The sequence below is a fragment of the Cotesia typhae genome, unplaced genomic scaffold, assembly GCF_013202065.1.
Source record: "Cotesia typhae breed Kobodo isofemale line unplaced genomic scaffold, CoteBio_Ctyphae contig_43, whole genome shotgun sequence".
Lineage (NCBI taxonomy): Eukaryota > Metazoa > Arthropoda > Insecta > Hymenoptera > Braconidae > Cotesia > Cotesia typhae.
The window spans coordinates 2,862,074-2,885,625 of record NW_027423752.1 but is presented as its reverse complement, the minus strand read 5'-3'; the positions used below and the strand labels follow the sequence as shown (position 1 = coordinate 2,885,625).

General features: G+C 31.0%; 1 protein-coding gene across 6 annotated transcripts; it reads left to right on the top strand.

Annotated features, from left to right (window-relative positions):
* Positions 1 to 197: 197 nt before the first annotated feature.
* LOC141528275 (uncharacterized) lies at positions 198 to 23,008 on the top strand. 6 transcript variants are annotated; one of them, XM_074244237.1, is made up of 14 exons: positions 204 to 631; positions 919 to 1,005; positions 1,385 to 1,459; positions 2,190 to 2,329; positions 2,567 to 2,689; positions 2,812 to 2,958; positions 3,292 to 3,473; positions 13,686 to 13,850; positions 13,978 to 14,148; positions 19,712 to 19,820; positions 20,005 to 20,161; positions 20,307 to 20,445; positions 22,099 to 22,275; positions 22,353 to 23,008. In XM_074244237.1, exons 1-14 carry the CDS (start codon positions 500 to 502, stop codon positions 22,961 to 22,963), a joined length of 2,415 nt encoding a protein of 804 aa, XP_074100338.1. In that variant the 5' UTR covers positions 204 to 499; the 3' UTR covers positions 22,964 to 23,008. The 6 variants fall into 6 exon arrangements, with proteins under 6 accessions (XP_074100336.1, XP_074100338.1, XP_074100337.1 ...); XM_074244238.1 differs by lacking the exons at positions 13,686 to 13,850; positions 13,978 to 14,148 and having other exon boundaries at positions 208 to 631; XM_074244235.1 differs by lacking the exons at positions 13,686 to 13,850; positions 13,978 to 14,148; positions 19,712 to 19,820; ... (2 more) ...; positions 22,099 to 22,275; positions 22,353 to 23,008 and adding exons at positions 4,809 to 6,797; positions 6,864 to 7,299 and having other exon boundaries at positions 198 to 631.
* Positions 23,009 to 23,552: the final 544 nt, after the last annotated feature.

Below are 23,552 nucleotides of genomic sequence, written 5' to 3'. Positions count from 1 at the left end.
ATTCTCTGAATAAAAAAAACTTTTGAGACAAAGAAAAAAATATTGAAAAGAATTGAATTGACTAAAAAACCAATTCTTTTCAATACTTTTTCCTTTGTCTTAATACTTTTTTTTAATCAGGGTTATGTTAAATTCTTAGAATATTTTCGTCTAACAAAAATTTGATTTTTAATCAATCAATTTTAATTTTAATTTCTAATCACATTTTATATCGCTGCCAATTTTCTATGGATGATGCAAATCAAAAACTTAAATTTTCCTGCCTTTGAAATAAAAAAAAATTTTTTTAATTACTTAGCCGATAAGAAAGTATTTGTTTTCATTAATCGATACGTGCTGCATTGTTTATCGAATCTATCTCCTAACTAACCTCTCTTCGAACGTCTAGTTGCTAAATTATTACACAATAAATTTATTTATACAAATAAATAGACAAAAAACAAGAATTCGCCAATTTATAATACTCAACGTAGCAAGTATCCTATTCTCACTTCATAAAATGGCAAGATTCAAGAATGATAAAATTTGCGTTGAACCAAGTGAACTTTCACAAAAAAAAGTCAAAAGGATGAAAAAGAAGAAAGATTTGGAAAGAATGAGAAAAAATATTCTTGCAGCTAAGCAGCAAATGGTAATTTTGTTTGATTTTCATTGCTATGCAATTTATTTTATTAAATAATTATAATTAAATTTTGTTCTGCACTTTTATGTCATCACACATGTCAATTCATGATGTAGATAAACATGTTGACAGGGTTAATGCATCGAAAAGATTATTTACAATGGAAATAAGCAAAGTCTATCTTATTTGACAGAAGTTCAATTAAATTTCACTTCAATAATAATAATGCCCATGAACTGTTTACTTTGGTACATGATCGTTGATTCTCTGCTTAATTTTATTGATGTATTTTTCAGAAGCGGAGTAATCGAAAACAAGAGAAGGTAGCCAAGAGTTCATTTGAAAAAACTTTGAATAGTTTTGCTGAAATTCGTCAAAAAAATGTAAGTATAATTCAAGTGCTTTTTTTTTAATGTTCTTAAACGTTAAAATTTCTATTTAACTGAAGAATCGGAGAAATTTAGAAATTATGGATTTTTTTAAATGAACAATGCTGAAGTTAGCCGTCAGCTGTCAATTTTAAAAGATTGAATAACAAATCAATTACAATAAAAAAATGCTTTTAAAAATTTTCACTTGCAATTTTTATTAATTTTCACATGTGAAACTTTTTACTTAATTTTTTTTTTTAATAATTGCATTATTATAAAATTTTAAAATAATTTTTAATATCTGCCAACTTCAGTGTCATTAAAATGATGAGTAATTCAGTTACAATTATTTCACATATTTTGATTTGACTAATTAATTTATTTGTCACAGGAAGATGAAACTCTGGGCCATCCAGATAAGAAAGTTAAAAAGAAAACAATTTGTACCCGGCTTTTACCTGAACAGGTAAATTTTTTAGTTACTTAATTTTATAATAATTCATAAAACAAATTTTTTTTTTTAATGATTACAAATTTTTCAGAAAAAAACTAATATTTTTTACTCTGGATATAAATTTTACATTGTAATAAAAAAAAAAAATTGATTATTTTTTAGTTTCTCAATCGACCCATAAAAATGATATTTTCAAAAATTTTTTGAGCAACTGCATATACTTTTTTTCTTAAAGCTCATTAAAAGTAGAATAATTGAACAAATAATTTTTTTTCAATAATATTAATTTTTTAATTAACAATTTTTCTTAACTCTTTTTTAAAAAATTGACATTTTTAGACGTTTTTTTTTTTTTTTTTTTTTTTTTTTCAAACTTAGAATTCGAAAAAAAATATTAAAAATTGCTAGACTTATATAAAAACAATTTATCATCAATATAAGATTGTTTGTAAACATTAAAAGCTTTGAAAGTAATTGAAAAATTAATTTTTGTAAATTTTCATAATTATTATCGTAAATCTGCCATGAAATAAAATAATTTGAGAAGAAAAATATTTCATAATTTTAATTTTTCGATTTTTTATGCTAAACAAACAAAGTTACCGTGAAGCAAAACAATTATTAAAAATTTTATATTATAAAAAGCTCTTAAAAACGATATAAAATTATTTTTCATTTTTCATTCAATCTAAACTTTACAAGCATTTTATTTAATTTTGTTTTTTGTTTCTGTGAATTTCAGTCAATTGGAATATTTAAAAACGGTGCAATGGGTAAAGAGGTAAGAAGACCTGGAAAACTTCTTTTTAGTCAACAAAACGAAGCACGTTTACAAGGTGATATTTTTAAACTGTTGAATGGAGAAGAAATCCCATCTCCCGGGTAAGTTAACATAAACTTTTATAAGAAGAATAATAACAATAATACTAGTAATAATAATAATGATAATTTTAAGTCAGTTAATGAGAAAAGTTGTTTTCTAGTAAATTCTATTTATTATTTTACTTTTATACCAAAAAAAATTATAAAATTAAACTTTTTTACTGACTTTAAATATTTCGAGTTGTTAAACATCTTAACTAGGATTAATAATTCATAAAAATAATAAATTAAACTTAGCAAATTAGTGACTGAAAATGCAGAAATGCAAGATGATAGCAGTGGACCGAAATCAGCGTTTTCTGCAGCGAAGAATGACGAAAAAAACACTTCCAATTACGGAAAGACCAGCAATGGTCGTAAGTGAGTTTACTTTTCATACTAGAAAATGTGAACCTGGACATAAGTCTGCATTTGATATTAACATCAAATCTCATGTCACGTTTATAAACTTATTTATTTGTTTGTCATTTTTATTACTCCAGAGATATAAATGCGAAGAAAAATAGCACGGAGAAAAAAAACGTCGCGTCTAAGGATCTTCAAAGCGACAAAACAAAGAAACTATTTGAGGATGATGATGATAATACAGAGGACACGAATATTGAGAGTCTTCCAATGGACCCACTGCAGTGAGAATATTTTTTTTACTATTATTAATAATAAAGAGGAGAAACAAACATATTTATTATTATCAGCCGATGTACCAGATCCAATTCTTGAAGAATGAATAATTTTTCATTATTATTTCTTCACCATAATATTTTATCGGTATGAGATCTCATACCATCAGAGAAAATCTTAGGTGAAAATTGGGTACATCGGCTGATAATAATAACTATCTTTGTTACTCCTTTATTAATTAAAAACACCGGTCTATAGAGTCATACATTAAACACATTATTAATAATTTTATGTCTTGTATCTCATTCATACTGTATTAAAAATTACTACCATGAATGCAGTTTTTCACCGCGAGCTAGCAAGGATAAATATGAAGACAGTCAAAAGGGTGGTGGGAATGACGAGACTGATGGTGGTGAATCGGAGCACTGCTGGGATCCACGTGGTGTAAAATTATATCAAGAATTGCACGATAAAGTTGAAGAGTACTTTGATGTTGATTTTTCGAAACTCAACATGACAGGTAATTTATTTTAAATAATAACAATAATATTAATTTCATTTTTATTATTATTAGTATAATTAATGATTGACTAGCAACCGACAATCACTATGAGACTGCCGAGATTTATAGATTATGAATAAAAAAACTTTGGCTTAATGATTTTTTTATATTTCTAATCAAAATTTACAAAGTTTGAGTACTTTTGAAATAAATTTAAGAAATAATAATGGACTTGAAAAAAAAAAAAATAGAATTTTTCTTATAGGCCCTTATGGCATCCGAGGTGAGTCCCGGGAGCCATAAAGGCGTATGAAAAAAAATTTTTTTTCGGGAATCAACGTATTTTTGTATAAAACATGCAGAAATGCAAAAAAAAAATTTTTTTTCTTCAAACTAAAAATTTTCTTTAAACTTGGAAAAAAAAATACAATTTTTATTGTACGCCCTTATGGAATTTGTAATGCGTTATGAAATATTAAAAAGGTACAAGTTCAGATCAAGACCTTTCCAATGATACAAAATTTAATTTATCATATAAAAACATCAGAGACAAAATTTTCCTTATTCTCTTGATTATATAGATTATAAAATAAGTTAAAATGTTTGAAAAACTTTGAATTTATTTTTGGCTAAAATATTAAGCATAAGGATACACAAAAATTTCTAAAGAATTATTTCTCTAGAAAGATATTTTTAGCGAAAATTCGAATTAAAACATTGTAAATAAACTTTTTTCGTGTTACATTAGAATGAATGAGTTAGATCTCTTCATTAATAAACGAAATGAAAAATATGATTAATGTGTTACATTACGGAGAGTAAAAGATAATTAAATAACCATAATCATTCACGCAAATGATTGTTTAATGACACGGAAGTTTTACTTATAAAATTAAAAATTAAGTGAAATGTAAATTTAATCAACTAAATTATAAATACTAAATTTAATAAAATAATAAAAATAATAATAATAATAATAATAATAATAATAATAATAATAATAATAATAATAATAATAATAATAATAATAATAATAATAATAATAATAATAATAATAATAATAATAATAATAATAATAATAATAATAATAATAATAATAATAATAATAATAATAATAATAATAATAATAATAATAATAATAATAATAATAATAATAATAATAATAATAATAATAATAATAATAATAATAATAATAATAATAGATCACTAACCGCCTTGTTGTGCGGAGTGGTCCAGCAGTAACGGATGGAGCTCAGGCTGGGCCCTCGGAGAATCGGACTCCGGGGATAACCCCCCTGAGCATTTAATAACAAAATAATAATAATAATAATAATAATAATAAATAATTCGTAGATCCAATGCTGGAAATAAAATCAAGACTCGCTAATGTTTACGAGAGGACCCACGGCAAACGAAGCGCATCATCAAATAACAATGACACTAATCCATTTCCAAGTACATCTCAGCCTCATTCGGAGTGGAGTGCTGAGGCGCAGGCATGCACCGGAACAAGTGATAATAACCGCTTCACCCCATTAAACCGATTAACTAAATCAAAACCAACACCTCATGACTACGAGACAGTCGAGGCTCGAATAATAAACGCAATGACATCGTTACCTACTGGACCACAGTTTCCTCTCGGAGACCCATTTTTCGGTGCTACATCACCTCAGTACGCAGCCTCGTTATCCACCGTGTCATCAGACGCGTTAATCCTGAGTAATCTAGGTAACGTCGATAAGACAACTACCGACCAAGACATAAACACTAGTCCAGCTAGCAGAAGATCAGTCGTCGACTATCTGTTTGGAAATACAGCCCAGACAAACTTCATGGACAGTGTAACCTCGGTATCATCGCTGCCTCTCGGCTGGGATGCTGATGCCGAGAATCAAAAGAATTTAATTCGTCGTGATTTGAAGCACGTGCCAGGTATACCGCGGAGAACTCAACCACGCGAAATTTTATTTGATGTTGAGAATCTAACTAAGGTTAAAGCTCCACCAATTCAAGCTCATCCTAAAGTAACACTACTACAAGAGCAAGCACAAGCACATCCCAGAGTAACACAAACCCAAGTTCATCCTCTGCAAACAGAAGCTTGTCTTAAAATCAATATTCCCAACAATCATGAATCCTTTCCACGTGAATTCTTTCTTCCTCCATTACTCGATGATAAATCTTTATACTCTAAACCACTCAACAAAGAATCACCTTACTATCCGACTCCAAGCTTGGTAATGCATCGACTGAATAATGAAAAAATTAAAAATATTAATGTCGACAGTAAATCAAAAGATAATTTTATCTTTCCGAAGCTAAATACTAAATTCGTTAATCGAAATCCTTATTGCGAAATAATAAAGTCAAAAAAAGATCAGTGGAATATAAATAACCAATTCCTTCCTCCTCTTCCTCTCCCTCCTCCGCATCTTTCAACAAGAACTGCTGATGCCGGGACGAGTTCACGTTATCCTTTTACGTTTTCAGCTAACGACTTTTCGAAATCACGTACTGGGATTCTGAAAGACGACTACGCAATATTTAATGGAGAGAAACACCAACTCAATAAACCCGTAATAGGTATTGCTAGCACTAAACCACCTGGGGAACAAAGAAATTTAAATAGTCACAAACAATTTATATATTCTTCATGGGATTTAAATACTAAAAGTTTTAAATTGTTTCCCGAGTACAGTCATCAAGACGGAGCACATCAAATCCAGTCCCTAAATCCCCAACACATACCTAAGTCTATGATGTACGAGTCAATACCGATAAGAAAAGATTTTTTCGAGAAGAATGATGACTTGTCACAAAAATCTAAGGCACCAAGAAAAGATTATGATTTAAATAGAGCCAAGTTATCTTTTCTTTCGGCAAACACTGATAATTATAAATTGCAAGATAATGGAATCAGTGATACTGTGCTGGAGAATTTGAAAGTCCTGTCGTTTGAAGAAGATCAATACCCTGAAAAGTTATTTGCAGATCATCGACATGATTATTATGATAGTCATAATCATAATTATAGTCTTAATCGTAATAATCATTATAGTAATCATCATAGACGTCAAGACCCGCATTATTATCAGCAGGGTTATTGTCAGCAGGAACAGCTGGAGAAACATTTTAAAAACTTATCCCAGCCCTCGAAGTACTTTGCGGTGATGAATGAACATCAAAGTTATCCGCGAGTTCCGCAACGAGTTCCCATTTACTTTAATGAACCGGGCTCGATAAATAATCAACCCACTTTTACTGATACCAATGCTAGAACTAATGTTGGTTATCATGGTCCTGACAACTCGGAACCGTATCAACCTCAAGATCTCCAGCGTAAGCAGATCCAATCTGGGGTTCCCATTGCGGTTTTTACTGCTAAAGATAGAAATTTATTTTTAGGCAGTAAAGTTCCTGATACGCGACACTTGTTCGATGAAACCAAAGATCCTGAGAAGGATAAAGCTAAATTTGTGAGATTCAACGAAGATGTTAGAACAGTGAGAGCTGGTCAGATGCCCGGAAACCAAGTGCGGGAAATTATTCTTCCCAATGGGCAAGTTGGGTTATTTTTTCCGCAGACTTTTGTCAACAGTGAGAACAGTAAGGATGATGGATACTTGAATCAAAATCATCCGAATCATCGGTAGTCGTTGTTACTCAATAGCTGGCTATTTAGAGTTGTAAGTAGATAATTATTCGAATTACGGATAGATTAAAGTGATTAATATTTAATTGTTTGAATTTTGTATATTTATCCGCATCTGGTTATGCGGTTTTGTAAGTTTTTTTTTTTTGCAATAAAAATTGATGGATACTTGGATTTATTTTTACAAAATTTGAAAGCTTTTGGTAATTTATACAATAGATGTTATGTACAAAAATTATCTTTATTTCTTCACGTTAACATCCTCTGAATTTTTTTAGAAGTGTTAATTTTTTTTTACATGGGAAATTTATATTGTTAACAATAATTGTATAATAAAGATGTACAACGAAAAAAAAAATTGACTCCCGATGAGTATTATCTTCCAAATTTTATTCTTACTTTGAAATGTTCAATTTAAATTCATTCAAAAAATCCGCGCAAATAACTTTTTTTTGTATTTTGAATTTAAAAAAAACTTGTTAGAACCTGTGAAAGCTTATTAAGAGAAAAAAAGTACTGCAGTATAGCTAAATATTTGACTAAGCTTGCCCCGCCTCAACTATTGTACCTGAAAAAAGTTCTAATCATGAAGAATAGAATAAAATATTCTCCATGATTTTAATTTTATGCATACAAAATTTGATATATTGTTTGAAAAATTCTGAAAAAGTTAAATGATAAATTTAGTTAAATACCGATTTTTACCTAATTAAATAAAAATACAAATTTATAAATAAAACTGTATTCTTTTCATCAGTGTATTTGAGAGTAATATTTACTACCGAAAAAATGGCCGTCATAATTTCTTTTTAGAATTAAGTTTTACAATCTGGATAAAATGACAAAGGTAAATAATAGTATTATTACCTGAAGTAGATTTTCTTTCCATTGAGGAATGAAAGCAATTATAATGAAGAGAATAAAGTATTCTTTGTTATTTTAATTATAATTAAAATATTTTTTTTATAAATTACTTACATAAAAAGTGAATGCGAAATATTAATGAATTTTTTATTAGTTTAAGATTTACTCATTGATATTTTGCAGTTATAAAATAACAATAATTTCGTTTTCTTTTTAAAATTTAAAATTTTCGTTTCAACAAAAAATTTTTTCATTCAAAATACAAAAATCAACTTTTTATTTAAATTTATTTTTGATGATATAAAAAATAAGAAAAATCCGAAGATTAGGTATATTTTTGAAGCAAGTCGGTGATATCTTGAATCAACGTCATTGTATATCTTAATTGTCGAGAAAAAATTGTTGAGTGAAAAATTTAGATCTTGTTTTAAAAATAATTGAGTGTTTGATTTAATTGATAAAATTATTACGACAACATTCTGAATTAATAAATTACTAAAAATCGGAAAATTAATATAAAATTTAATTTAAAATAATTAATTTTACAAATTTTAAAATTCCGAAAAATATAATGTTGAATAGAGGAAAAAACTAAAGCTATATTAATAGAATCTTTCAAAGTCACAAAGTCTCAATAAATTAAAAAATATAACAACGAAAATTTTTACGCCCAAAATGAATGAACAGACGAACACTCATTTGGATGGATGAGTAATTTTCAGCTGAATCATTATTTGGATGAATATACGTCGGAACTAAGCTTTTTCGAAATTAAATTAATTTTAACTCTTGAGGAATATAGGATTTATGTTTATCTATATTCAAGAGCTCGATGTTTTATAATTGACAAAATTGTTTTTCGGCTAATATTCTATTTAAGCTTATGTATTTTATAAACTTTGAATGTAGCGAAATTTAAAATTTTCTAAAGTTTTGATAATTCGAAATGTCGATCTGACTGGTTGACTGCAACCCTTCTGTTCGTCTAAGAGTACACTGAAAAAAAAATTTTTAACTGAAGTGTAAATTTTCTTGGTTCAAGAAAATATCAAGGAAGATTGAAAATTTCTTGAATGAAGTCAAATTTTTTTGAGACAAGATAAATTTCTTGAGCCAAGAAAATTTCCTCTTGCTCCAAAATAACTTTTGTTTTCCTTAAAATTTTCTTGGCGCAAGAAATTTATTTTTTTTGTGTAAAATTTTCCAAAAAATATTTTTCTTGAACCAAATAAATTTTTTTTTCATTGTGAAACACAATGAAAAAAATTCGAACGCTTACCGTCGTTTATATTTTTCAAAACATAACTATAATCACATTAAAGAAGAAGATAAAACCATTAAAATTTTAAGAGAAACAAAACCTTAAATTACACTGAAGAATAATGCACAAAAATAATTTTTTTTCTCAAGAACAATAACAAGAAGAGTTACAGTTTACCTTCTAAAAAATTCAAATCTTACGTGAGTAATTTTTTTTTTTTTAATTTTCAATGAAAGCCTGAACCAAGTAAATAAAAAACTAAAAAAAAAAATTATAAAAAACTGAATGAATTCAACGAGCATATGTCGACAGATAAAAAAAGGCTTTTAAGAAAAAAAGAAATAATAAAAGATACAAATTCTCCAAGGCCTGACACTGGTTGAAAATTGATAAATTTTACCGGAAACAGATAGTAAACAATCGCACAAAACACCCGGGAGGGAAGTAGCGTCACGCCCTCGTTCTTCTCATCAATCCAAAGGATGACTGTTTGAACATCAGTCTGTTATAACTTAACCACTCGTTTGGGCTTTAACCACCGAGTAATTGATAATTTTCAGTACATAATTTGTAACACCACCCAATAAGTGATACAATTAATCAATTAATGTCAATCGGAGTTAAAATGCGGAGTTTTTTGGTGCTATTTTTCGTGACCTGTGGATGTTTCGCCGGCTCCTGGGATAACAATAATTGTAAGTACAAGCAAAAATTTTTAATACAAAATTTATAATTGAAAAGTTATACTAATTTATTTGTTTGGTTATTTAAAACAGCTCGATGCCCGCCAGTGTTATTTCCAAACGGGAAAGTACGATCGCGCGGTCGTGGAAGGATTATCAGATTTAATTGCTTCGAAGGATTCACCCTAGTCGGCAATAAATACTCGACATGTGTTCGCGGCACTTGGGACACACCAACCCCAGTTTGCGTTAGTAAGTTTATATAAGTTGTTGTTGTTCTTGTTATTTAATGTCGCGGTTAATTTATATTTAAATCAACTTACTAAGCGCTAATAAATACATGTCACTCTGACAATTAATTATTTTATAATTTATATTGTAACTGGATCTCACATGCACTGTATAAATAGATCTAAAATTACTCGCAAATGTCGGGTACTACACTGAAAAAAAAAAATTCACTTGAATTAAGAGAAAAAATTTTGAATCGATAAGATAGTTTTGAAGAGTTTTATTCTCTTGAATCAAGACAAAAATTCTTTAATCAAGTAAAAATTACTTAAATCAAGAAATTAAGAGATCATTCTGGTTCCGGTGCTCGAAAAAAAGCCAATTTTTTTTATTTTTTCACGCAGAAACTACTACAGATATTAATATAAAATTTATTTATCTCAACTCACTCATTTTTAAATAATAGAAAAAATAAATAACTTTATTTTATTTGTTATTTTTTATATGAATAAACGAGTGAATATAGCTTTTCCAAAAGTTCAGTATTTCGCTGACGTACATGATAACTTGAACGGCCAAAATTATTTGCCTTCAATATAAAAGTAGCTTTTGTATAAACTACACGGATAGAACAAAATTACACTGTATATAATCCTACATTATACTCAATGTAATCTGTGGTGGAAAAAAATTTCAGATAATATCAAATATAATACAGATTATACTAAATTATTTTTGTATTATACTCATTGTAATCTCGGATTTGACCAAGTAATTTTTCTAGTTATACCGCCCCAGATTATACTGGATATAATCCGAAAAAATATTCCGTATAATTTGAATTATACTCCGTAGAATCTTGAATTATATAATTTTTTCGAAAATTGTGATATTCAACTTTTTTCTTTTTTAATTTATAAATTTTTTTGAAAATTTGTTAAATTTGTGATGATTAATTTTTTTTTAATTTTTCATTTTTGTATGTATTTTTCAAAAATGCAATGCAATGCATGAATAGAAAATATTTAAGAATCATTTAAGCACAATTTTTCCGATAATTTGGGGTTGAAAAATTTTTAGTAAATATTTTCAAGTGGGATCACTATTTTATTTTTTATTTTTTTGAACGAAATTTCTATTTGATTTTATTGATATATTTAAAAAAAATTGATTACGGAAATTTCCAAAAATTTTACAAATTTTCAAAAAAATTTATAAATTACAAAAGAAAAAAGTTGAATATCACAATTTTTGAAAAAATGATATAATCCAAGATTCTATTGAGTATAATTGGAATTATAGGGGATATTTTTTTGGCTTATAACCAGTGTAATTTGGGGCGGTATAACCAGAAAAATTACTCGGTCAAATCGGAAATTAAACTGAGTATAATACAAAAATAATTTAGTATAATCTGGATTATATTTTGGAAAATTCTAATTATAATCTGGAAAATTCTAAATTTTTGTATACTTATGAAGAACACGATGATACAATTACCCTTAAATATTGAAGTTGAATGACCACCTATAACCCGAGATGAATTCAATTGAAAATCGAATATTTAACATTGATTGCACACGCTCTCTGCAGTTCTGTACGAGTTTCTCAGTTATAAAAAAAAACTTACTATCAGAAACTTTCAAAAAACTGAGTCTTTTAATGTATTTGTTGTGACTTTAAAAAAAAGGAAAAAAAAATTTTGACGATTTAATTATATGTAAATAACGAATTAACGTTCAACAATTTATGAAAAAATATACCCCTACAGAGTCGGATAGAATAGTATATTACACACCTAGGGAAGTAAAGAAATGTCTCAGATCATATGTAATTGTTAGCCGAGGCGAAACCAAGGTCAACAAACATGTGATCTGAGGCTTTCTTATTTACTTCCCGAGGAGTGTATGCTATTTTTTTGCTCGACGAAGGCAGAAAGTGGCAACTTCATTTACCGCAGCGGGCCGAAAGTTGACGCTTTCTGCCCGTCGAGCAAAAAAAGAAAGTTTAACATTAACTCCCTGTGAGAAGTACACGCGCGCCCTTTGTAACGACGGGAGGAAAGAATTTCTCATGCGTAATTACACTTGTAACTAGGGACTGTTTATTCCGTCACTATAGCAAATTCTTAACCGCTGTAATTTCTATTGCTACCTCTAACCTTAAAAATATTTATCAATGTTGTTTTGTCATCTGTTAAATAAGAAAAATTTCTGAAAATAATGTTCCTACCAGTAAACTATCATCAGAATACTCATCTAAAAATTTTTATTTGAATAATCAAGTTATGAATTATCAAAACTGTATACTCAGTGGAGATATAATTTTTAACTGCTCCAATATCAAGTTTCAAAACTGTATTTTATGGAAGGATTATTAATAATTGCGATCATTCAAGAGAAAATTGAAACGATTAAAAAAAATGCAATAAGAGTTTTTCGCTTATAATATGTTTTGTTTGAGAAATTTTATAATAAATAATATAGTTTGTTAAACTAATGAAAATAAATACATCTTTGAAAAAATTAAATTAATTTATTTTTAAAAAATATGACCATACTTGACTCTTCGAATGTATTTTATGCCTGCCCCCACGACCAGCAGCACTCGCTTCGCTCGTGCCGCAAATGTCGGGGCAGGCATCAAGACATACTTATCTGCACTTGAAGTTAAAAAAAGTAAAATTAATAACGTACTTTCGACCGGCTATGAAGAAAAATCGTATACACTACACAGGCCAAAAGTTGAAATCTCGGTCCTAGTAGTGTAATATACTAATTTTTGCTCGACGAAGGCAAGAAGCGGTAACTTCGTTGAGCGCAGCGGGCCGAAAGTTGACGCTTTCTGCCCGTCGAGCAAAAAAAGTTAAAATAGTTACAGTTGTCTGATCACTCAGAAACTTTAGCACAATACTTTTAGATATATGTACTTTTAAAAAAAAATTATTTTTTCAAAAGTTACAAATCAGAATGTTTTCTTAAACCAAGGAAAATTTCTTAGTCTAAGAATTTTTCTACTCAAATCAAGAAGAGTAAGTTCTTCAAAATTCCCGTGTAAAAAAAATTCTGATTCAAAATGAATTTAAGATTGAAATTCATATTTTGACACAAATATGAATTAGTTTTGAGATTGATTCAAATTTGAAATTGATTTGTAAATAGAAATTAGCACGCCTGCTGAAATTTCGATCCTGCTTTAGAATTTTAATAAAGACTTAAGAATATTTTATAGATCAAATTTATCCTAAATATTTTCAAGTCTTTATTAATATTCTGAAGCAGGATCGAAATTTCAGCAGGCGTGCTAATTTCTATTTACAAATCAATTTCAAATTTGAATCAATCTCAAAACGAATTCATATTTGTGTCAAAATATGAATTTCAATCTTAAATTCATTTTGAATCAGAATTTTTTTTTTTGCACGGGTTATTTACTTGATTTAAGTAAATTTTATTTTCTATGTAATGTACTCCCAGCTACAGGTATGAAAACTGTCAAAATTTTTAATTATTTATTTATTTAATTAAAATTTTCAGATTCACAATGTCCGACGTTAGTGACTCCAGATCATGCATTAGTAGCGTCTAAATATAACGGCGCAATATTGATGTACTTTTGCGAACCAGGACACGTATTGGTTGGAACTGCTGAAATTTACTGCAACGGAAAGCAATGGAATGGCACTGCTCCTTATTGCAGAGGTACATTTACCCTATTATTGTTATATAGTATAATTTCATTTTATTTTATTGATTTTTTTGGAAGCGTATAATAAATTTGAGGATTTTCTTTATAACTGTGAGCTTTCAATTGTGAAAAGAATTTCAGATACGACCGCCACGGCACCGACAAAATGTGATTTTGAGAAACCAGATCTCTGCTGGTGGGAACAAGATCCACGACATGATTTCGATTGGCAAAGACACAATTTTGAGACTCCTAGTTCACACATTGGGACCGGACCAACGTATGATCACACTCTTGGCGCCGGAAATGATGGTATCGTATCGTTTTTTATTTTTATCTTGTGATTATTCTTTATCTTTGACTTTGATGCAGCTACAATTAATTGTGTAGTTTATTATTATTATTATTATTATTATTATTATTATTATTATTATTATTATTATTATTATTATTATTATTTTGTTATTAAATGCTCAGGGGGGTTATCCCCGGAGTCCGATTCTCCGAGGGCCCAGCCTGAGCTCCATCCGTTACTGCTGGACCACTCCGCACAACAAGGCGGTTAGTGATCACAGCAGGCCAAAGTCATTTCCCTTAAGAGACGGAGAGAACCAAGTAAAACAGCCTTCTGCATCCTAACTGCCAAGAACTCAGCTTTTGATGAGCAAGCTGGAACTTTGGCAAGTGAGGATACAAAAGACTGTTTCATCCCTCCTAGGACGCCAACAATCAGGACGACAAGCTTGACACGGTAACCTGGGTAAAGTTTGCCAATTTCAAACAGGAGATCCTGATATATTTGTCTTTTGTGCTCTTCTTTGGCTGAGATGTTGTATTCAGCCGGGGCCGAGAACTCAATGACATAAATGTCACGAGTGGCCTTGTCGAAGAGCACAATATCAGGTTTGTTGTGATCTATCCGCCGGGTTGTTGCAAATGGCATGTTCCAATAAATTTTGCAACTGTCATTCTCAACAACCTGGGGAATATCTCCTGGCAAATAAGGCAGCACTGGTGTCACGTCAATACCGTAGCAATGACGAAGATAGTAGTACAGTACTCTCAGGGCAGCATTGTGACGCTGGATATATGCACCTCTCGCCAGCACTGGACATGCCGACAAAAGGTGCATAAGCGTCTCCGGATGTTGTCTACACCTCCTACAGGACGTGTCCGGAAGCTGCACCTGGAGCACCTTGCTACGGTACTCAAGAGTGTTAATGACACCATCTTGGCAGGCAAATATGAACCCTTCAGTCTCGGACATCAGGCCCGCTGACTTTAAGAAGGAAAACGTCAGCTGGATGGACAAGCCATGATCACGCACGTGTTTAAAGAACACGCTGTGCATGGACTTGTCCATCAGTTCGCCAAGGAGTAGTTTTTCCTCGGCGTTCCTGATGACGCTCTTAAATTCCTCCTTTCGGAGTTCCATAAGAGCGTTTATTTCTCCAAGACCAAGGGTTCTTGCCGCATATATTGCTGCCTTATACAAGAATGACCCCTTATGCGCATTTTCATGTTTATGTACAATTTGCATAAGAAAGTCATCCTCGTCTGCAGTGAAATTGACAACTTCGTGAGTTAAACCCAGGACCAAACGGTCGTGAAGCCGCTCCAAACTCTGCAAACCTCTCCCACCGATGGACCGGGAGAGGTATAATCTGGCGACTGATGAATTGGGGTGCATGCTCCGATTCATATTAATGATCTTACGGGTTTTGATGTCGAGATCTCGTAAATCCTTTCGGGTCCATTTCAGGACACCGAAAGAGTATAGTAAGACTGGGACAGCGAGCATGTTAGTAGCTGAGACTTTGTTTTTGCCGGAAAGTTCGGAGGACCAAATTTTCCGGAGTCTCCTAACATACTCGCTCTGGAGAGTTGTTCGGACTTCAGAGACCGCATGCATGCGGTGCTCTTCCATTCCTAGATATCTATACAACTCCCCGGCGTCTAATTGGCTTAAGACGCTCCCATCCACTAATTCGACATCATCACCAGTATCAGAGCACTTACCCCTCGCCAGATGTACGACCGCACACTTGTCCAACCCAAAAGACATTCCGACATCTCGTGTGTACTCTGCTACGATGTTGAGGGCCGCTTGTAGATGATCTTTATCAGCGCTATACAACTTCAGATCATCCATGTAAAGCAGATGGGTAATCGAATAGTTTCGATCACCCGGAGGCCCCACAGAGTACCCATGAGTTTTACGGAGAACAACAGATATAGGCAGCAGTGAAATGCAAAACAGCAGAGGGCTCAAGGAATCGCCTTGGAAGACCCCTCGTTTGTACTCTACAACTCCGGTTACGTGCAATGCGTTTCCACTTCCAATGTGAAATCGCGTTCGCCAGAGCTGCATTGTACGCCGAATACATTCCACTATTTCGGGATTGACTCCCAGGCATTTGAGTAGATATAAAATCAACTCATGTGGAGTTGAGTCAAATGCCTTGCGATAGTCAATCCAAGCCATTGACAGGTTGCGTTGATAGTAGATCGCATCTTGTAAGACGCATCGATCCACTATCAGGTTCTCCTTGCAACCTGACAGGCCTCTTTACTGCCACGTTGTTCATATATCTGTTGCCATACAGGCTCTATCTGCTGCAAGATACGGTTATTTAAAATTTTTGTAAAAATTTTATAAACCGCATTCAAGCAGGTGATAGGCCTGAAATTCTTAGGGTCAGACAAGTCACCTTTTTAGGTATCAGTACGGTTCGCCCTTCTACAAGCCAGTCCGGAATCGGATCGTCAGCTCTAATGTATGATGTAAATATGCGGGCCAGATGGAGGTGGGTAGAAGTAAACTTCTTCCACCAAAAGACATTAATGCCGTCTGGTCCCGGGGCAGCCCAATTTTTGCTGCCATTTAGAGCTGAACGAACTTCATCCACACTGACTGCAGGGCTCTCTTCATCAGCATTCTGTCGACGGTGTTCCCGACAGAATACTTTGAAGTCGTGCAGAGCTGGAGTGTTGGCGTTCACGTTTGGTTGATCTCCATACAACTCAGTCCAAAAAGCTTCCACCCGCTCAGGTGTTGGATAATTCCCGGTAACATCGGTCTTTGGTGTCAGAAACCGTGAAGGGCTGGATCGAAACAACGAGTTGTCGACCAACCGCTTCAGCCTTTTCTCTAATGACTTTTTAGCAGCCACTAGAGCCCGCAATTTATTAAGACACTCTTCCTTGATGACATGAAGAGTACTCTTGTTCAGTGTGTGATGACGCCACCGAAGTTCAGCAGCAATGCGCCGAATTCGGGGCGTGTATGGTGTTTGAGTTGTGTCGTACTCAATCACACACTGAATGCGGGAGACCTGTTTCCGGGACATGTCAATTTTCAAGCCAAGTTGTGAGATGCGCTGTTTCAACCTTGCCTCGATCGAGAGACATTGTCTCTCTCTCGGAAAAGCCGAAACTGCTGCACCATACACAACCTGGCTCACAGTGAGCAGGGTGGAATCCTCCAGGATGTTTGCACGGAGATCTTCGTTTACCGCGTCAAGCTGTTGTTGGGAGTAAGTTATCTTTTTAGATATACTTACTTGCCGTCCTACAAAGGGATTGTTGTTGTCCAAGGAGGAACGGCGTCGCTCTTGGTGTAGTTGCGCCGGAAAGGAAAGTCTATTAGACTGCCTTCTGTCCGGCACAAGCGATCTTCTATTTCGCCGAAGATGAGCGGCATAATTACGCAGGTGTTTGGGCGTAAAATGCGCTAGCTCCGGATGCATATCACTCCAAAGAGTGTGCATCCGGGCCATATAGCCGCTCACCCCCGGCTCGCTACGTTGGTAGCACACCAAGAGATCGACTCTCAGTTCCTCCGTCCACTTAAAGTAAGTCCTTAAGGCGCCAGGGTCGTCATCATTCATCGGGTCCGGCGTGCTCCTCCCACCTGATGAATGGTCCTCATCCGAAAAGGACCGGTTGTGGGGAGCACTTCTGAGTTGGTATCTTGTGGTAACTCAGTTATTTCCATGCAGTGGGTAGTTGGCCCACTGCACGGGCTACGTCGTTCGCCTACAGACCTGATGTTATGGTCTGCGTTTCCCGCGATGCGCCGCTTGGAGGCCACGTAGCAAGCATCGCTTATTATTATTATTATTATTATTATTATTATTATTATTATTATTATTATTATTATTATTATTATTATTGTTAGTCGTATTGTAATTTATTTTGTTGAAACAATAAGGAACATTTTTAACGGGTATATTTTTTTTTATAAAATTTATAAAAACTCTTTTCATACACAAATATGGTAGCGTCAGAGAACTTTTAATTTTAACCTTCCATGTTTTTTATGTTTTTTGCTAGAAAAAGTATTTTTAATGCCAAGTTTTTTAAGGAGTTTAATAGTTCCATTGTAATGACATTATTAAAACTTATTGCAAAAGTAACCAAACTATTTTCTAATTAAAAAAATGCTTTTCAGTTAGAACCGTTAGAATTTTAATTCAAATATTCTTAGAACTAAAAACGAAAAAAATTGTACGTAGTTGTTTTTTTTCTCTAATGACAGTCATTTAAAAACTCAATTATTCGAGTCTTAATTGACATTTTATTGGTTTATAAAAGGAAACAATCATAGCTGTAAACACTTAATTAATTTACACTGCGCTGTGTTAGGAAATTTCGTGTGTTAGGAAATTAAATAACTTTCAATCAAAAAATTTGTTTAAATTTTTCACTCAAATTATGGGAATAGAAAGAGGAGAGGGAAAAATTCATAGACTTTTCTGATAGAAAATTGAATTTCCTACAGAAATAGTGTCATTAATTTTTCCCTTTCCTCTTTTTATTTTCATAATTTGAGTTTTAAATTTAAAAATCAAGTTATAGAACTCATCCATTGTTATCAAGAAGTTAAAATTAAAATTCTGATTTAAATATTAAGAATAAAAAAACATTTTAAGAATATTTTCTTATGGAAAATTTAATTCTCTACAAAAAAAGAGGCTTATCAATTTTGTCGTATTTTTTATCCTTTAAACACGATATCAATTTAAAGTTAAGATAATTTTAGTCCATCAATTCACACAACATTACTCTAAAATTTTTACAATAATTTAGTTATGATTTTATTTTCACATCAAATTAAAAAGAAATTAATTTTAAAATAATGTATTTTAATGTGTTAGTTTGACTACTTCCTTTGTAACTATTACATTTGGCATTCAGATAATAATTACTTGGCTAACAATACATTGGAATGTTAATTTTTCCTGTTTGGAATGATTTAGGCCAATTATTTCAAACAATTGAACAAACTCTGTTCTTACGGAGTGAATAATCGGGTTTTTCATCTGTTTATAAAAATTAATAAAACAATCTCGACGCAAATCAATAGATCAAGTGGATAAACTTGAATATAAGTGACGTACTTAAGAAAATCCATTCATTCACTTATAAAGAAAAAATTCATAAAACTACAATACAATGCAATTACAAGTTACGATGAATGGCATTACAAGGTAAGAACGCTGTAAGTGTTGTGTGTAAAAGGTAAATACTCGTAACTTGTAACTCAATAGCTTTCAGAGTAAAGTCTACAAACTTTTAAAAAAGTGCATTAGAAGTGTATGACTCGTCGGAGATTTTATTTGAGATTGATATCGCCAATAAAAACCCAATGAGCTGGTCTTGAGTAAATAATTCTGTTTTTATTGATTCAATAGATGTTTCATCAATTTAAGAATATCGATACATGTAATAATTGATTAATCGATTTCATTGTAATTTGATTACGCACATAAATAATGTTATCGAGTCAATATTTGGGGCCTGATTTTAACGGAGTATTATAATTATTCTTATTATTTTAATTGTTTTAATTATAATAACATTCTTGTTTCAGGTTACTATCTTTATATTGAAGCTTCCGGTCGACTTACGAATGATACTGCACGAATAATTTCCCCTTTATATAATGCGTCATATACAGACTCCAGATGCTTTTCATTCTGGTAAGTAAATAAATAATTTTTGAACTAAAAATTATTACTATTACTTTTCAAAATTAAAAATAATGAAAATTAATAATGTAAAAATTACAACTTATTTTTTTTTTAATGTTAATAAACAAAATTAGGTAATTAAATTGAAATAATGATAAATTTTAATTAAAATTTAATTTAATCATGATAATAGGTATCACATGTTTGGCGCAGGAATAGGCGCGCTGCGTGTCTACTTGAAAGAAGAGAGTACAGAGACACCAAAATTAATGTTCGAGAAACGGGGCGATCAAGATAATCGTTGGCTACATGGGCTGTTTGATCTTCCGAAAACAAACTCAAGTTTCCAGGCAAGTTTCATTTCAGCTAGTTTCGCCTAGCAACTATTTCCATTTCGCACATCAAATTCTTGAGTTAGCTTCTCCTCAAATTTACGCGCTAGACTGAATGCATGACGTGTAATTTAATGTAATTAAGTGACACTTTTGTTCGCAGATAATAATTGAAGGCGTACGTGGCATCAACTATGTCAGTGATATAGCGATTGACGATGTCGCTATTCTCCAAGCTGACGAGTGCACTCAAGCGAGAAGAATTGATTCTGATACTACAGTCCGTAGTGTTACTGATGATGGTAAATAATAACATTTAAAAATTGAGAAACCATAAAATAACATTTCAGTTATTTTATCAATTCAATTTTTTTATAAAACAAAAAATTCAGTAATTTAACGAAGTTTTTTTCAATACACGACAATATCAAATAACCAGATTCATTTTTTGTTATAAATTTAATTAATTTGTTAACTCTCAAATTCCAACAAACAACTTTTTTTTTACAAACTATTAATTTGAATTAAACAACTGAAATGTGATCATGAATCTAAACTTTGTTATTTCCATTTTGTAAAATCTTTGGTGACGTCATAACTGGTATCAGATATTTTTATCATTGAAGAAAATAACTTTTTCCAAATTTATTCTATAAAAAAATTTTTTCTTTCTAAATTCGTTAGAAAAATATTTAAATACAGAAAAAAATATATACAAATAGAGCAGTACCAAAAAATAGGACTAAAAGTTTTGCAATGATTCTTTTGAAATGGCACAGCTGAAATATTACTTTTGTTTGAACTATTCTTATAATTCCAATACTATTATCATAAAAAAGAAGCGCGACATTCACAATTTTTCTTTATTTATTTTTTTTATTAAGTCAAGATAAAAAAACAACTAATTTTACAAGTTAGACATACATCATTCATAAAACGACTATAAATATTGTCATTTTTTCAATGAAGTAACTTCATTGAAATTACATTAATATCAAAATTTAACGCTTTGGCTTTTTAATTAAATTAAAAAAATAAAAAATTAATTACAGTTTAAAAAACAAATAAAAATATTCTTTAATCAAAAATTTAACTAAATAGTAAAAAACAATTTTTTACAATAAAAATATAATAATTAATAAAAGTCATAAAAAAGCTCATTTTGTTGTAAAAAAAAGTTGTGGTTGTACGTACTACCCCAGATTACATTGGAAATAATCCGAAAAAGTATCCCGTGTAATTGGAATTATACTCAGTAGAATCTTGGATAATACAATTTTTTCAAAAATTGTGATCTTCAACTTTTTTCTTTTTTTAATTTATAAAATTTTTTTTTAATTTCTTAAATTTGTGATGATTAATTTTTTTTGTTAATTTGTTCATTTTTGTATGTATTTTTCAAAAATGCAATGCAATGTATGGATAGAAAATATTTAAGGATCATTCAAGCATAATTTTTCTGATAATTTGGGGTCGAAAAATTTTTAATAAATATTTGATTTTATTGATTTATTTCAAAAAAATGCATAATTAAAAAAAAAATTGATTACGAAAATTTCCACAAATTTTACAAATTTTCAAAAAAATTTATAAATTAAAAAAATTTAATATCACAATTTTTGAAAAAATTATATAATCCAAGATTCTACTGAGTATAATTGAAATTAAACGGGATATTTTTTCGGATTATATCCAGTGTAATCTGGGGCGGTATATCCAGAAAAATTACTTGTCAAATCGGAGATTACAGTGAGTATAATATGGGAGGATATGCAGTGTAATTTTGTTCTTTCCGTGTACCTTTATAAATATCTACGAATTAAAACAATTATTTTCTAATATTTAATTTAGTTTGTTAATAAACAATTTTTTTCTTTGATTTAATTTATTTTAAAAATATTATTTTTCTGAGACGTTTTGTCGGAATACAATTAAAATAAATGAATTATTTCTAGATCAAATAGAAATAATAAATGCACTGCAAAGTTGTCGCGGTAGATGCGGTAATATACCTGGAATAAATACTTGGACAACAATTATCCCATTGTCCTCGCCCGATGCCTGTCAGTGTTCTCTCGAATGCGCTGAGAATTCCACTTGTTGCCCGGACTTCGCTGAGTATTGCATCCTAGGTAATTACACAAAATATCATTTCATTATTTATTGTACTCCTAAAAATAGATTAAACCTTCATACTTGATTAATTTAGCCGTGACAGATTATCCATTGTCAGCGTCAACAAATGAGGAATTAAATCCAACAACAAAATTAAACCCTTTGATAATTACAATAGATACAAAGGATGAAATAGACCCAGAAGCGTCAAATCCTCCTCGGAAATTGTCCTCGCCAGTTACGGCTAAATTAACGACCAGCGAATTAGCGACCACCGTAAAAACCAGGATCAGGACAACGGACAAAGCTCTCCATCCTGAGACTCCGTTTCCTACTACTCTTCGACATGAATCACCACCACGAACTACAGAATCTAGCACCGTGAAAATCGCTTCCAAGACAACAGATTTAAGTATTAATACCATTTCTTCTGAATCAGATGTTCTAGTTGGTCGTGTTGCACAATTACAGGCTGCTGTTAGCTTCGGTTTGTCTGAAATAATTAGCATTGTCGTAGTTTTGATTGCTGCAGTAGCAATAGCCACTGGTATTATTATTGTTGTGTTGCGACGGCGAAAAACTTACAAAAGAGGATCCGGTAGCAGCGGGTCCATTTTGTCTGAAGACAGCGATGTTCGTTTTTTAACTTCCGATGAGGTACTTGATTTTAATCTAGCGCGGCCGAATGAGTATGATGAAATTTAATTAATTATTCTCACCGTAGCTCAATAATTATTTTTATTTTTATTATTATTATCCTTTTTATTACTGTTAACAATTTATGAAGATTCATACTTATTAGCGTAATTTTATGTGTAAATAATTATAACTAAATGCTGAAAATTGACGATGATGATGATGATGAAGAGGTAATAAAAAAGTCTTTTTTTTTTCTTTAGTTTTTATTTTAATAATCAAAAATACATTGTTGCTTAACGTACAAATTATTTTATTAGTTTTATGAGGTATGACATGTTGTATGATTTCATAGTTGTTATGTAATCATATTGTGATTGCTCAGTCTTGCAAAAGCTAGATTATTAGAAGTTGTTTGGATATTGGTTGATCATTATAAAAAATGGAAATAGAATTTTTTTATCTATTATTGTATTATAATTATTATAAAAATAAAAATTTTTTTATCATTTTAATAGAGATAACATTGAAAAAAAATCCACTTGCTGCTCATGTTTGAAATGAGATTTCGGCGGGTAATAAGGCATAACTGAGGGATACTTATGGCAAAGTAAAATTTTACGATTTAAAAAAAAAGTTTTTATCGTTGTTAAAATAC

Excerpts from the sequence above, each read along its gene's own strand:
- LOC141528275 (XM_074244233.1), top strand. The coding sequence starts at position 500 with ATGGCAAGATTCAAGAATGATAAAATTTGCGTTGAACCAAGTGAACTT. Across the intron at positions 2,330-2,566 it reads GAAGAAATCCCATCTCCCGG|CAAATTAGTGACTGAAAATG; the intron begins GTAAGTTAACAT and ends AATTAAACTTAG. Across the intron at positions 3,474-4,808 it reads TTCGAAACTCAACATGACAG|ATCCAATGCTGGAAATAAAA; the intron begins GTAATTTATTTT and ends AATAATTCGTAG.